This window comes from Triticum urartu, chromosome 6A, assembly GCF_056163025.1.
Source record: "Triticum urartu cultivar PI428250 chromosome 6A, HENAU_Tu73, whole genome shotgun sequence".
NCBI classification, from domain to species: domain Eukaryota; kingdom Viridiplantae; phylum Streptophyta; class Magnoliopsida; order Poales; family Poaceae; genus Triticum; species Triticum urartu.
In genome coordinates this window covers 173,605,528-173,620,119 of record NC_141878.1, presented here as the reverse complement: position 1 = coordinate 173,620,119, position 14,592 = coordinate 173,605,528, and the positions used below count along the sequence as shown (strand labels likewise).

Genomic DNA, 14,592 nt, shown 5'->3' with positions numbered 1-14,592 from the left:
CTAGAAATTCATGTACTACACGATGTGCATTTTGTATTAAAAAGGAATAACAAACAAAGACTAAAAGTTTTGTTGTTATAAGTTCTAGTCCTCAGTCGAAGAAAGTTAAAAAATATTGTGAGAGAGGTTTGTACAAAAAGAATATCATTTGTATAACACTTACGAAATAGATGAGAAAATTACAAATGAAAAATATGTCACAGAAGTTCAACGTGAAAACAGCAGGAAGTTCGACTACTATAGTGAATGAATTTGAGATGAAAAACTTTTAAAATCGTCGCGAGTATGAAAAAATGATCAACACGGGAAAGTTGTGTGTTTACGTCAGCTTTCCACTGGCATATTCTTTGCTCAATTCCGGTGACTGGATGGAGAGATACGGGGAAAAAAGCATGTGAAAAACAGAATGAAGTTCAAGTAGACATGCCGAGAAGTTCAGGTTCTTCACGCGATGCATTTTCGAAGAATTTGTTTCGCGATAAAGGCAGAACGAATGATCTCTTCATTTTTGAAATTACTTGAAAACGGCTAGGAACCAGAGAAAACCATCAACATGAAAAAGTTTCGCATTTTCCTTAACTTTTCAACGGTATATTATTTGCCTCATTCCGATAAAGTTTGTAGAAATTATGGGGAAATATGTTTTTAGCCATTTTCAACATTGACTTAAAACAGTAAGGAATTTGGAGAAACAATATATAAGAAAAAGTTTTGCATTTCCTCAATATTTTCAACGCCATATCATTTGCTACATTCGGACGTACGGTTAAAAAATAAGCTCGAAAATACGAACTCGGTGCAACTTAGACCGTTTTATAGATCACTTTTAAACCGCTCAAAATTAAAAAAAACTTTCAACATGAAAAAGTAGCGCATTTTCATAAGCTTTCCAACGCCATATCATTTGCTTCAATTAGATTAGCCGTTTAGAAATGACATCAAAAATACGAACTCAGTTGTTCGGTTTGCGAAATTTTACGGTTTTCCAAATTACTCTTTAGTCATAGGGAATTAGAGAAAACTTTCAACATGTGGAAGGAGCGGTTTTGTAGCAACTTTCCAACGCCATATTATTTGCCCCATTCCGATAGACGGTTTTAAAATGCGATCGAAAATATGATTCATGTTTTTTGTATGAAGAAAAAACGGTTTTCAAAACTGCTCTTAAACCGCTTACATTTTACCAAAAAATTAACTTGGGTCATGATACTGGTGTCCATAGCTTTCTAACAGTATATCGCGGGAGAGGTTTGTACAAAAAGAGTATCATTTGTGTAACACTAACGTAATGGATGAGAAAATTACAAAGAAAAATACGTCACAGAAGTTCAACGTGAAAACAGAACGAAGTTCAACTACTATAGTGAATGAATTTGAGATGAAAAACTTTTAAAATCATCGCGAGTATGAAAAAATGATCAACACGGGAAAGTTGCGTGTTTACAATAGCTTTCCATCGGTATATCACTTGGTCAATTCCAGTGAGTGGATGGAGAGCTACGAGCAGTGGATGAAGAGCTACGAGCAAGAAAAGCACGTGAAAAAACAGAGTGAAGTTCAGGTACACGTGCCGAGAAGTTCACGTTCTTCACGCGGTGCATTTTTGAAGAATCTGTTTCGCGATAAAGGCGGAACGAATGATCTTGTCATTTTCGCAATTACTTGAAAACGGCTGGGAATCGGAGAAAACCATCAACATGAAAAAGTTTTGCATTTTTCGTAGCTTTTCAACGATATATTATCTGCCCCATTCCGATAAAGTTTGTAGAAAATACGGCGAAAATAAGTTTTTAGCTATTTTCAAAACTGACTTAAAACCGTAAAGAATTGGGAGAAACAATATATACCAAAAAGTTTCGCATTTGCTCAAGCTTTCCAACGCCATATCATTTGCTGCATTCGGACGCATGGTTAAAAAATTAGCTCGAAAATACGAACTCGGTAGGACTTGGACCATTTTCTAAATTACTCTTAAACCATTCAAAATTAGAAAAAAAAACTTTCAAGATGAAAAAGTAGCGCATTTTCATAAGCTTTCCAACGCCATATCATATGCCTCAATTGGATTAGCCGTTTAGAAATGACATCGAAAATACGAACTCAGCTGTTCGGTTTACGAAATTTTACATTTTTTCAAAGTACTCTTTAACCATAGGGAACTAGAGAAAACTTTCAACATGTGGAAGGAGCAGTTTTGCAGCAGCTTTCCAACGCCATATTATATGCCTCATTCTGATAAACGGTTTAGAAATGCGATCGAAAATATGATTCACGTTTTGTGTGTGAAGAAAAACGGTTTTCAAAACTGCTCTTAAACCGCTTATATTTTGTCAAAAATTTAAGTTGGGTCGTGATATTGGTGTCCATAGCTTTCCAACGGTATATCGCAAGCCCCGGTTGGGCAATGTTAGCGGAAGTTCAACCTAGTACAAAGGAAGTTCAACGTACTACCAGCGGGGCAGGTCAGGTTATGATCAGAATATTATTCTGATCCCATGATCAGAATAGTGTTTATGTGTGTGTGTGTGTGTGTGTGTGTATTCAGGCGCGTTACTCAGGTAGTTCAGGTTGTGATGAAAATATTATTCTGATCCCGTGATCACAACATGAGCTTCCCGAGTAACACGCCTGACCTTCCCCGTGTGCTAGGTTGAACTTCAGCTAAAAGGTGTCTAAATGGGGCTTGCTATATGACCCAAGTTAAATTTTTGGCAAAATATAAGTGGTTTAAGAGCACTTTTGAAAACCGTTTTGTCTTTGTACAAAAAACGTGAATCGTATTTTCGATCACATTTTTAAACCATTTATCGGAATGAGGCAAATAATATGGCGTTGGAAAGCTGCTGCAAAACCGCTCCTTCCACATGTTGAAAGTTTTCTCTAATTCCCTACGGTTAAAGAGTAATTCGGAAAATCGTAGAATTTCGCAAACGGAACACCCGAGTTCGTATTTTCGATGTCATTTCTAAACAGCTAATCCAATTGAGGCAAATAATATGGCATTGGAAAGCTTATGAAAATGCGCTACTTTTTCATGTTAAAAGTTTTTCTAATTTTGAACGGTTTAAAAGTAATTTAGAAAACGGTACAAGTTCCACCGAGTTCGTATTTTCAAGCTAATTTTTAACCGTACGTCCAAATGCAGCAAATGATATGGCGTTGGAAAGCATGAAGAAATGCGAAACTTTTTTGTATATATTGTTTCTCCTAATTCATTACGGTTTTATGTCAGTTTTGAAAATGGCTAAAAACGTATTTTTGCCGTAATTTCTACAAACTTTATCGGAATGGGGCAAATAATATACCACTGAAAAGCTACGAAAAATGTGAAACTTTTTCATGTTGATGGTTTTCTCTGATTCCTAGCCGTTTTTAAGTAATTTCAAAAACAAAGAGATCATTTGTTCTGCCTGTATCGCGAAACAAATTCTTCGAAAATGCACCGCGTGAAGAACCTGAACTTCTCGGCATTTCTACTTGAACTTCACTCTGTTTTGCACGTGTTTTTTTTGCTCGTAGATCTCCATCCACTTCTTGTAGCTCTCCATCCACTCACCGAAATTGAGCAAGTGATATCCCGATGGAAAGCTGTTGTAAACACGCAACTTTCCCGTGTTGATCATTTTTTCATACTCGCGACGATTTTAAAAGTTTTTCATCTGATATTCATTCAATGTAGTAGGTGAACTTCCTGTTGTTTTCACGTTGAACTTTTGTGACATATTTTTCGTTTGTAATTTTCTCATCCATTCGTCAGTGTTACACAAATGATATTCTTTTTGTACAAACCTCTCTTACAATAACTTTTTTAACTTTCTCCGACCGAGTACTTGAACTTATAACAACAACAAAATTGGGCCTTAGCTTTTAATTCATTTTTCTCATATTAAACACACACCATGTAGTACATGAACTTTTTCCATTTTTATAATTTGAAATTTTGTTTTCTTTTTGAAATCAAATCGCTCCCAAATAATAACTGAACTTCTTCGTGGATTGAGAGAATTATTTTAAAACACAAAAATAATAATTCTTTTTTGTGTTTTTGAAGATGGAAATACAAGATGAACCTTTCTCGCAAGAATTTTTGAATTTTCCCGGATAGAGCACTTCAACTTCTGTCAACAAACCTTTTAAGCTTTTATTTTTCTATACTTTTATTTCTCACCTGAAATTCATTCCTTGCCGTACTTGAACTTCTCGTTGTTTTCAAAATGAACTTCTCTCACATTTTTGTGTATACGTTGAGTTACACAGAATTGAAGGTTGAACATCATTTTTTGCCATTTTAAAACATGTAATTGGAGATCGAATGACCTGCAATATAAATTCTGAACCGTGCACGGAGGTGCACGTGAACTTCTTGCAACAAATCTGAGTTTTTTATATACTTCTAACTTCTCAGTTATTTCAAATTGAACTTCTTAGTCTCATTCATAGGAAAAAAATATGTTTTCAAATAAGTATCAAACATTTTTTTAAAATTGAAACTCATACCTTTATTTTTCCTAGAAATGGAAAAAATTGAGTTTTCCGTAAACATCAAACTACTCCTTTTATTTTAATTTGAACCTTTTTAATTTTAATCTTTAGTAACGAAGAAAACGTGTGTTTTTTTTATAAATATTGAACTTCTCTTTTTTATATAATTTGGACTTCTTGGTTTATTTCTTTTAGCATCAAAATATCTCAGTTTTGTCATAAATATTGGACACCCTCCACAATATTTTTCTAATTAATTTTTCTAAACTATTTTTTGTTATTTTAATTTGAGCTTCCGTTGAGGAAACTTGTTGAACAGGAGGAACTTTTTGAACTTTCCTGGTATGTGCACTTGAACTTCTAGCAACAAAAAATTGGACTTCACATTTTTACTCATATTTTTCTCATACCATGCAGTACGTGAACTTTCGTCTGTTGTCAATTTGAACTTCTCCCTATTTTACTTTAGTAAAGGAAAAAATCTGAGTTTTTTATAGACATCAAAACCGCTCTAACTTTTTTTCAACTTCTTTTGTGTGCTTTTTAGAAATGTGAAGATTTGAAGTTCTTCATTTTATTTCTTTTAGTACCAAGAAAATGTGAGTTTTTATAAACAGCAAACTTCTCTATTTTTGAAATTTGGACTTCTTGGTTTTATTCTTAGAAAATATATAAATTTATTCTTACATCTTTTTTAGAAATGCACCTTTGTACTATATGCGAACTTCAACTTTTTTATACATGAACTTCAATGTGAATTTAAATTTATTTTAGAATTGGTGAAACTTCGTATTTAATAAACTTTTTTGAAATGTTATGTTATTTAATTTGACCTTTCTTGGATTTTTTAGAAACATGAAAAATATGTTTTGCAATAAAAATCAAAGTACCTTTTTTGAACCTCTTTGTTTTGATAAGCATCTTTCAATTTATGATTTTTGCTGAAGTTTTAGTGTTTGAACTTCTAGTGGCTTTTATATTGAACTTCTTTGAATTTTTGTGTTTGAGTCAGCAAATACACATTCATATTTTCATTAAACAAAGGAATGGCAGGACTGATGTTGTAAAAGTAGCAAGCACAATAGAGCACTAACATACACATTCATATTTCTCAATCTCTCACTCCCATATAATGCAAAAGATGCACACATTTCAACAAAATTTTAACTTTTGTTTACCAAAGCTACAAGAAGTAGCGATAGTACAACAAAACACAAATTCTTATATATTAATTGTTAATTCCCTTTTGCTCCAGTACAACAACGGCAACCTACTAGTGGAAGCGAGCTTTTTTCACAGAGCATGTAGTAACAACACCGAGGACAGTAAAGCATACAACAAAAACTCTACTCTCTCTCACTATTGACATAAATGACAGCGACCAAAAGCACAAAGAGATGCCGGACTCCGGGAAGGTTGACGAGCAACGGGATGGCACCTCCTGACCTCGGCATGGACCTTAGAATTTTGAAACACTCTGCAACATGGAGGAAGAAAGGCTCAGATCTGGAGGAAGAAGCCAGCGACACGATGAAGTTCAAATTTGCCGTGGGAAGAAAGTCAACGATAGCTACAGGGTGGGGGAACCGGCGACACGGCTAGAAGGCGGGCGTCGAGAAGGACCAGGTGAGGGAGGTCGAGCAACGCAGCGGGGTAGGTGGGTCACGCCAGTTGTGGGGCCCAAGGCGCCGACGGCGATGGTGGTTGGTGAAAGTCGAGTGCAGCCCGTTTGACCTCAACACTGGGGGTGATTGGTGCGGGTGGTCCGCGTCGGCGGTGGTGTGCAGGATGTGGTGGCCGCGACGCGCGCGGAGGTCCACTGCCGGGCGGCGCGGTGGTGGGATCCAAGGATAGCGGCCGGGGCGGCAGGTTGGGATCCAGGGCCGACGGCGGCATGCTGAGATCCAGGGCCGATGGCGCGTGGGGATCCAGGGTCGGCTGCGCATGGATCCAGGGCCGGTGGCGGGAGGAGCGCTGGGGTCGGGGGGCGCCGACGAGGCCGGAGTGGCCGGTGGCGGGAGGCGCGCTGAGGTCGGAGGACGGCGACGAGGCCGGACTGGCCGGCGACAGGACGTGTGTCGTGGTCGGGGTGGACGAGCGTGGGGGGCGCATTGGGGTCGGGGGTAGGGACGGGGGTGGCCGGCGGGGGGAGGCGCGCCGACTCCGGCAGCGGGAGGCGCACCGGAGCCAGGGCGGCGACAGTTGTGGCAGGGGGCGAGAGGTCCACGGCGCTGGATCGGGGAGGTTGGGGATCGAGGACGAGGTGGTGGGCGTGGCCGTGGCCCTTTTTTTCCTCTGTGAGTTCAGGAATTCAGGAAGACCTCCGCTATATATATATATACATATATATGTATATATGTATGTGTATATATATATATATATATATATATATATATATATATATATATTCCTCACCCCAGCCTCTCTTCATACACCCTACGCACACCACAATTAAGCGCACCCAAAGAAAAAGGTCCTGGGAGGTAAAATTACAATTTGGAGGAACGAGCGTGTCCCTCTGAAACAACCGTAAGCAGAAGGCCTTGTGAGGTAATTTTACGAGATGAATGGAGGTGAGTTACATCGTGCATGTGACAAACCCATTCAGTTTTATTTTTCCATGCAACGTAGTCTTGGCTAGTTTGTTTTGCCTGCCATGTAATTTTACAGCGGACAAGCTACTTAAATTACCTCTGCCCATACGGGCTCTATGGCACTCCCTCTAAGTCAATTTTTCTGCTCAATCATCAATGAATTTCTTTGAACAAGGAAAGCTTCAAGTCAACTGCCAGAGAAATGACCATAGAGAGCGGATAGACTACGGAGAGCAAGATGAGATGCTTCTCCAGGTCGTTGTCCTGCACCCCGTCGTCGGCCAGCCGATTCGGCCGAGATGCTTCTCAGGTCATTGTTGTTTGCCGCCATCTTACGTCAGTCAGCACGTGCATTATGTTATCTTGCCAACCACCAACATAGCGACCTGACGAAGAAATATACTACTCCAGTCATTTTGCCAACCACCAATGTAGGAATTTTGAAGCCGACATAAGAACAAAATAAAGTTGGGAGACGACGTAAAACAAAGATGATCATCATACTCTAAAGAAAATGTCACCAATGCACCATCCATGATTCAATGTAAAAATACATTATATGCCATCTTGCATCTTGTTTTTTTTTTGAGAGAGAAAGTCGGCTTTATAGATTAATGAACAACATTACACAGAGTTTGCCGGATACAATCCGGAACAGAATGGAACACACAAAGACTAGAATAGTTCATACATGATTTAGCTAGCACATGAGCAGGAACATTCAAATTCCGACGAACATGCTTGAAGGACACTGAAGAGAAACTTTCAGACATAGACTTGATATCAGCCACCACCACTCCAACTGAAGAACGGTCACTCATAGGCGAGTTGATTCTTTGCACAAGTGAGAGACAGTCAGAGGCAAAGATAACATCTGAAACCTGTACATCATGCGCCAAAAGAACAGCACGTCGAAGAGCCATGGCCTCAGCCATTTCAGGTTCCAAGCTACCCTCAATCGGCTCGCTACAGGCCACCACGAATTGACCTCTGTCATCCCTGCCGACGACCCCAATGCCAGACTTATCCAGGCTCGAGAAAGTTGCAGCGTCTGAGTAGAACATGATGGTACCTGACGGCGGCGGAGACCAGTCGGAGCTGGAAGCATTGGTTTCACGCCTATGTTCAGATACTGGAAGGAAAAGATGCTGCGGGATAAGGGCGACATAAGCCTTGATCTTCTCAGCAGTACGTCGTGGATGGGGAGCCTTCGGACTGTTTCTCGCAAAGTTTCGAGCCTCCCAAATATGCCAGAGGGTCACAACTAGGACAGTACGCACCTGATCAGACGACCTTGCCAAGAAGTCAAAAATCCATTGCCTTGGAGACAGAAAAGTGCCACGGTGCAAGCTGAAATTATATTCCTCTTTGATGATATCCCACACGTCCCTGGCATGTGGGCAAAACAGCAGAGCATGCTCAACATATTCAGACCGAGCACAAAAGCAGCAGTGTTTAGAATTGGGTACCTGGAGGCGTTTAAGTTGTTCCCCAGATGGTAAACAATTGTGCGCAAAGCGCCATAAGACAACTTTCATCTTGCCCGGTGCTTTGATAGACCATAGCAGTCTCCAATCCTTTTCCTGGGAAGAAAAATTGGAACTCAAACCCTTTCCTTTTGAACTATGAGACTCCAGGAAGTGTGCAGACCGAGCCAAATTGTAGGCTGATCGCACCGTGTATTCCCCGAATCTTGTGAATGGCCGTCGAACAAAATCCTCACCATGCTTTTAGATAGGGATCTGAAGAATCTCGCATGCGACGTCATTCCGAAAGAAGGCACGCAGCGTTGCTTCATTCCAGGACCTGCTTTCCTCATACATAAGGCACTTAACTTTAGCATTGGCAGGAATAGGAGAGAGCGGCTGGAGAACACAAGGCGGAGATGAAGGGATCCAGTGGTCAGAAGTAATGTGAACCTGGCAGCCGTCCCCAATTCCCCATTGAACTCCCATCTTGAGCAGGTCACGGCCAGCAAGAATGCTGCGCCAAGTGGCAGAAGCTGAACGCGGAGCCGGTGCATTCCAGAAATCCGTGTGAGGGAAATATCGGCCTTTTAAGACACGAGCACACAAGGAGTCCGGAACAGTAAGTAGTCGCCACCCTTGTTTGCCTAGCATTGCCAAATTGAAGATGTGCAAATCCCGAAAACCCATCCCGCCAAAAGACTTGGGCGTTGTGAACCAATCCCATGATCTCCGGTGTATCTTCCTTTTCCCATCCTCTCTGCCCCACCACTCATCGGCAATAATTTGTCTGAACCTTCTGCAGATAGCCATAGGAAGTTCAAAGCAGCTCATGATGAAAGTAGGGATCGCCTGAATGATAGATTTCAGTAGTGTTTCTTTCCCTGCTCGCGAGACCGGTCGATCGGACCATCCATGAACACATCGCCAAGCCCTATCTGGCAAGAACTTGAAGATACTAGTAGGGGATTTACCAACCTCGGTAGGCATACCAAGGTAAGTGTCATTGAAGGCTTCGTTAGATATCCCAAGACTCGCCTTTACTGTTTGCTTAACAGTCTCCGAACAACCACGACCAAAGAGTAAAGAGGACTTGTCCTTGTTAATTAACTGACCAGAACCAGAGCAATATAGTTCCAGAGTGGTCTTCAGAGCAGCCACGCTACGAGCATCAGATCTAGCAAAGAAGATACTGTCATCGGCAAACAGGAGATGTGAGATAGGAGGACCGGAACGACCGTTCCTAATGCCATGTAGCTCGCCACAACTCTCCTTTTGGAGTAACAGACTTGACAGTCCTTCAGTGCAGAGCAGAAACAAATAGGGGCTGATAGGATCACCCTGACGAATTCCTCTCGATGGAGCAATAGGTGCAGTAAGCTCACCGTTAACCCTTACAGCATAGCGGACATTGGTTACACACCTCATCACTGAGTTGATCCATGCAGGGTTAAAACCAAGTCTGGAGAGGCAACCATGAAGAAAACTCCACTCAACACGGTCATAGGCTTTTGTCATGTCAATCTTCAAGGCAAAGAAGGGTTGTTTAGCTCGCTGATGTCTGATGGTGTGAAGAGATTCAAAAGCAATAAGAGAGTTGTCAGTGATCAATCTTCCAGGCACGAAGGCACTTTGAAACTCAGAGATGACAACAGGGAGCAATAACTTCAAACGATTGGCCAAGACCTTCGAGGCAATCTTGTAAAGAACATTACATAGACTAATTGGACGGAAATTCTTCAGGTGCTTGGGTCGTGTCACTTTTTTTTGAGAGAGATGGGTCGTGTCACTTTAGGAATAAGGACGATCGCTGAGTCACAAAAACCCTCCGGAATTGAGCTTCCATCCAGAAAGCATCTCACGGCTCGACAAATCTCCTCTCCCAAGAAGTCCCAATGATTCTGATAGAAGAGGGTTGGAAAACCATCAGGTCCAGGAGCTTTAGTAGGACCCATCTGGAATAGAGCAGCCTTGATTTCCTTGTTAGTGTAGGGCTTACTCAAATCCTCATTCATCTCAGAAGAAATCTTTTGAGGGATAGCATCCAGGACTGCATCAGCTGCATCACAAGGTTCGGATGTGAAAAGTTTCTCATAGAATTGTTGCACCAAACCTTTAATCTCTCGTTGAGTATCACAAAAGGACCCATCATCACGGACCAGACGCTGGATTCTGTTGGTCCTCTTGCGGGCAGCAGCTCGAGCATGGAAGAACTCAGTGTTGCGATCCCCCTCACGCAACCAGTCCACCCTCGAACGTTGACGAGCCATGATTTCTTCTCTTTCAAATAACTCACATAATTGAGTCTTAATAGATCTTTCCTCAGCCAAAGATGAGTTCGTGACTGGCATAGACCGGATGGACTTAAGTCGTCGCTCCAGTCTATTGATCTGACGCCGGATAGAACCAAAAGTGTCACGACTCCAGGACTTAAGGGCCCCAGCGACATGATGAAGATTGTCCCATGTCGCCTGCAGAGAAGAATCACCACTCCGCCCCTCAGTCCAAGCACGTTCCAGCTGCTCTCTATAGTCGGCTGCCCGCAACCACATAGCCTCGAACTTAAAATCTTGCTGCACTGGCCGTTGTGTCCTCTGGGTGGGCTGCCCGGCAAGCTCGATCAAGATAGCATAATGATCAGACGAGGTGGTGATCACATGTTCAACAGCGCAAACATCATGCAACCTTACAAAATCTGAATTGGCCACTGCTCTATCAAGCCGGACTTTCACATGGCACTCCGGGTCTTGGCGATTACACCATGTAAACTTAGGCCCGGAGAAACCCAAATCCATCAACTCACAGTCCATGAGACAATCTCGAAAGGCTGAAATCTGAGCTTCAGATCTGTCCCGGGGACCACAATGCTCGTCCTAGGATAGAACCTCATTGAAATCCCCACATACAATCCAAGGACCTTGCCATTGAGCTTTCAAACGTTTCAGCAACTCCCAGAATTGTGGCCTATCCTCTCTCCTCGGTTCGCCGTACACAAAGGTAGCACGCCAAGTTGAGCCCGCCTCCGAAGTAACAAGAACATCAATACATCAAGCATTGCTCCCCTTGAGAGAAACATTAACAGACGCCGTCCAAAACAGAGCCAAACCACCACTCAGGCCGTCGGAATTAACGGCCAAACACCCGGTAAAACCTAGAGACCACATAAAGTTTCTGACACGTGAATCCCTCATCTTTGTCTCAGAGAGAAAGAGGAGGGTGGGGCGGTGAAGCTTCACTAACCAGCGAAGCTCGCCAACCGTCGAGTCCGACCCCAAGCCTCGACAGTTCCAGCATAACAGACTCATTGCATCTGGCGGTGCTGCTCCGCAGCCACCGCCGGATCCGCCGATCGGGTAGGAGAAGTCCTTTGTTTCTTATCTGACTCAATATCTCCAATCATTTCAAGTGGAGGAGCAGCTCCAACAGAATTGCCAGATAGAACAATAGCAAGCTGATTGATTTCAGAGCAAGTAGTACCTTCAGAGAGCTGACCAGGTGTGTCTTTAGCAGTTTTGCGTTTCTGTCCGGACATACCTTTCTTTGACTTAGAGACCGGGAACAATTCCTTGCCCGAGCCCCCAATCTTCCCTCGGCCACGACCACGGGCAGAACTGGCACGCCCCCTTCCACGGGATGAGCTACCACGGCCAGGACCACCCTTAGCTGGGGAGGAAACCTCTGTCTCATCGACCACATCATTCTTGGCAACATTATTGGCTTGACTGCTAGGATTAGAAATTCTAGTACCAGCAGTAAAGGTCTTCTGTCCCGAGGTTCTCTGAAAAAAGCCGGACGAGGAAGAAGCAAAACTGGACTTTGAGCCCCCCGACCGCTTTGGTTGATCATCAGGAACACACACTTTCATGGCAGCATAGGGGAGCTCTCCATTTTCATCACGGACGCCCGGAGTTGGGCACAACATCGACGAGTGACCTAACAGGCCACATGAAAAGCAGAAGAAAGGTAGTCGCTCGTACATGACTGAATATGTTTCGGTGCTCTTCGTTTTGGCAGATGTTACAGTAACATACCTTACCACTGGTTCCTGAACCAAAACCTCGGCCCGAACCCTCATGTAGGGGCCCCAACAGCGACCATCGGCATCCGACTCCACACGCACAATCTTGCCAATCGACTTTGCAAATTCCATACCAAGCTTGGATTTCATCAGTCTTGGAGGCAGGGCCATAATTCGTGCCCATATGGTCAGTCGATCAAAGATCATCTGAGTCGGTTGAATTTCAGCATCAAAATCCTTGAAAAGGACAGCATGGCGACCCACCATCCATGGCGAGCCTTCCAGAACACGAGCACGGTCTGCAGGGGTGGCGAACTCCGCCACAAACAGGTTATCTCCTGCTGGATGGAACAGCAAGCCTTGGGGATTTCCCCACGCCGGCCTCATTGCCGATGGGATGGTGTTGATGTGGAGGACGTTGGGGGAGAGCACCTTCCCCACCAGCGCACGACCCGGATCCACCTGATCCACCTCATCTTCATCATCCACCAAGACCGGTTGCGCCTCAATCGCCGTCAGACGGAGGCGCTCCATCATCTCCACCACACGAGGGGCAGAATCAGAACCAAACTCCCCGAGCACCGGGGCGGGGGTCGGCACCGGATCCCTTGTTGCAGGCGCGGGGGCGCGTCGATCCAAGGAGTCCAGGATCCCAGCCTCTCCAGTAGCCGCCGCATCAAGGGTGGAATTCGAGCCTCGGTCTGCCATTGCCAAGGGTGGGTAGCGATGCACAGATCGCCCCTTAATCGCCCCGAACAAAACAGATCTAGGTCAACCCACCACAAGGTAGCGCGGCAAGGGAGATGGAGAGGGGAAGAAAGCAGCGAGAGAGCGACCGGAATCGCAGTCCCAGACGAAGAATCCTCCCAGGGAAATCAGTAGCGGGAGCACCTTGATGTCCTAGGGGAGGGGAACAGAGCAGGAACAGAGGAACGGACCCGCCCCTCGTCCATACCTCGGCAGAAGCTACATCCATCTTGTTTGGTACACCGGCAAGCAAGCAAAAATGTAAACGAAATCACACGGTGACCTTAGAACTATTCTAACAACATGATGCTCTACAAGTTAACGCCAGTTGCATTAATTTACACAACAAGATTAGGGCATTAGTCACTTGCTGTCAGCCGTGCAATGCTGGAGTAGCTCCTCTCTCTGTCTGCCATTGTGAGAGCTCCACGAATATTTGTAAACTATAGGGCCTCTCTCGCCGAGCTTCACCCTGTTTATAGGACACAAAAACAAAGTAAGCCTAACAATAAATCCAAATCCAGCTGCCATTCAAACTAATGTTGTAATTGCATAGAAATAAATACCGAGGATCATGAAATGCAATGATGTCAGAACAAGAAACGCAATTCACATGTAATTGGTATGTTTGAGCTGTGATACATGTGTACTGCAAACTGAATATTTCGCCAATCTTGATTATTACACATTCTGGGCGGCCATTTGGAAACTTATAAATTTGACATCTCCTGTCCTATCCTTGCTGGATACCGCTAGCTGTTTTCTAGCTTCATTTATCAAACTACCACATCGGCAATTGCTAGTACCAACGTACACACATAACACAAATACTTACTAATTACTGTGTGTACAAAATAACTAGATCACCCTTCATTTTTTTATAAGCTATGTTTGATCAAGAATGGGGATTAAACAGGGCACAGAACAAAAACGATGTTCAGTGAAATGACCATAGCATCCATAAATAAATATGGGAGAGAAAGAGAGTATAGAAATGAGGGAATACAAGAGAAAACATATCTAAAAGTAAAGTTACAAAAACTATATGCCTAATGTTTTAAATGAAAGGAGTATTTTCCTACAAATTGATTAGTACAGTTCTACTAGTTCCCATTATCCATTTGCTAATAAATTGATTAGCATTTTCCTACAAAAACTATCTGCAAAGGATGAATCCTTATTTCCTCCTACTTCTACTACTTCTCATTATCCATTTGCTAATTACTCCGCCGCCGTCGCTGCCGCTAATCATCGTTAATCTAGTCGATCCATATATTCTAGTACT

General features: G+C 43.1%; 2 protein-coding genes across 2 annotated transcripts; both read right to left on the bottom strand.

Moving 5' to 3' along the window:
* Positions 1 to 7,591: 7,591 nt before the first annotated feature.
* Positions 7,592 to 11,352, bottom strand: LOC147964624 (uncharacterized). Its single transcript, XM_087527297.1, has 2 exons — positions 10,348 to 11,352; positions 7,592 to 9,814 (listed from the first exon to the last, which is right to left on the bottom strand). Exons 1-2 carry the CDS (start codon positions 11,350 to 11,352, stop codon positions 8,807 to 8,809), a joined length of 2,013 nt encoding a protein of 670 aa, XP_087383423.1. The 3' UTR covers positions 7,592 to 8,806.
* Positions 11,353 to 11,843: 491 nt separating this feature from the next.
* LOC125513516 (uncharacterized) lies at positions 11,844 to 13,774 on the bottom strand. Its single transcript, XM_087527296.1, has one exon. The coding sequence runs from the start codon at positions 13,266 to 13,268 to the stop codon at positions 11,844 to 11,846; it is 1,425 nt and encodes a 474-aa protein (XP_087383422.1). The 5' UTR covers positions 13,269 to 13,774.
* Positions 13,775 to 14,592: the final 818 nt, after the last annotated feature.

Coding starts and splice junctions, on each gene's coding strand:
- LOC147964624 (XM_087527297.1), bottom strand. CDS start 11,352: ATGGACTGTGAGTTGATGGATTTGGGTTTCTCCGGGCCTAAGTTTACA. Junction 9,815..10,347: donor GTTTTTGTGACTCAGCGATC/GTCCTTATTCCT, acceptor TTACTCCAAAAG/GAGAGTTGTGGCGAGCTACA.
- LOC125513516 (XM_087527296.1), bottom strand. CDS start 13,268: ATGGCAGACCGAGGCTCGAATTCCACCCTTGATGCGGCGGCTACTGGA.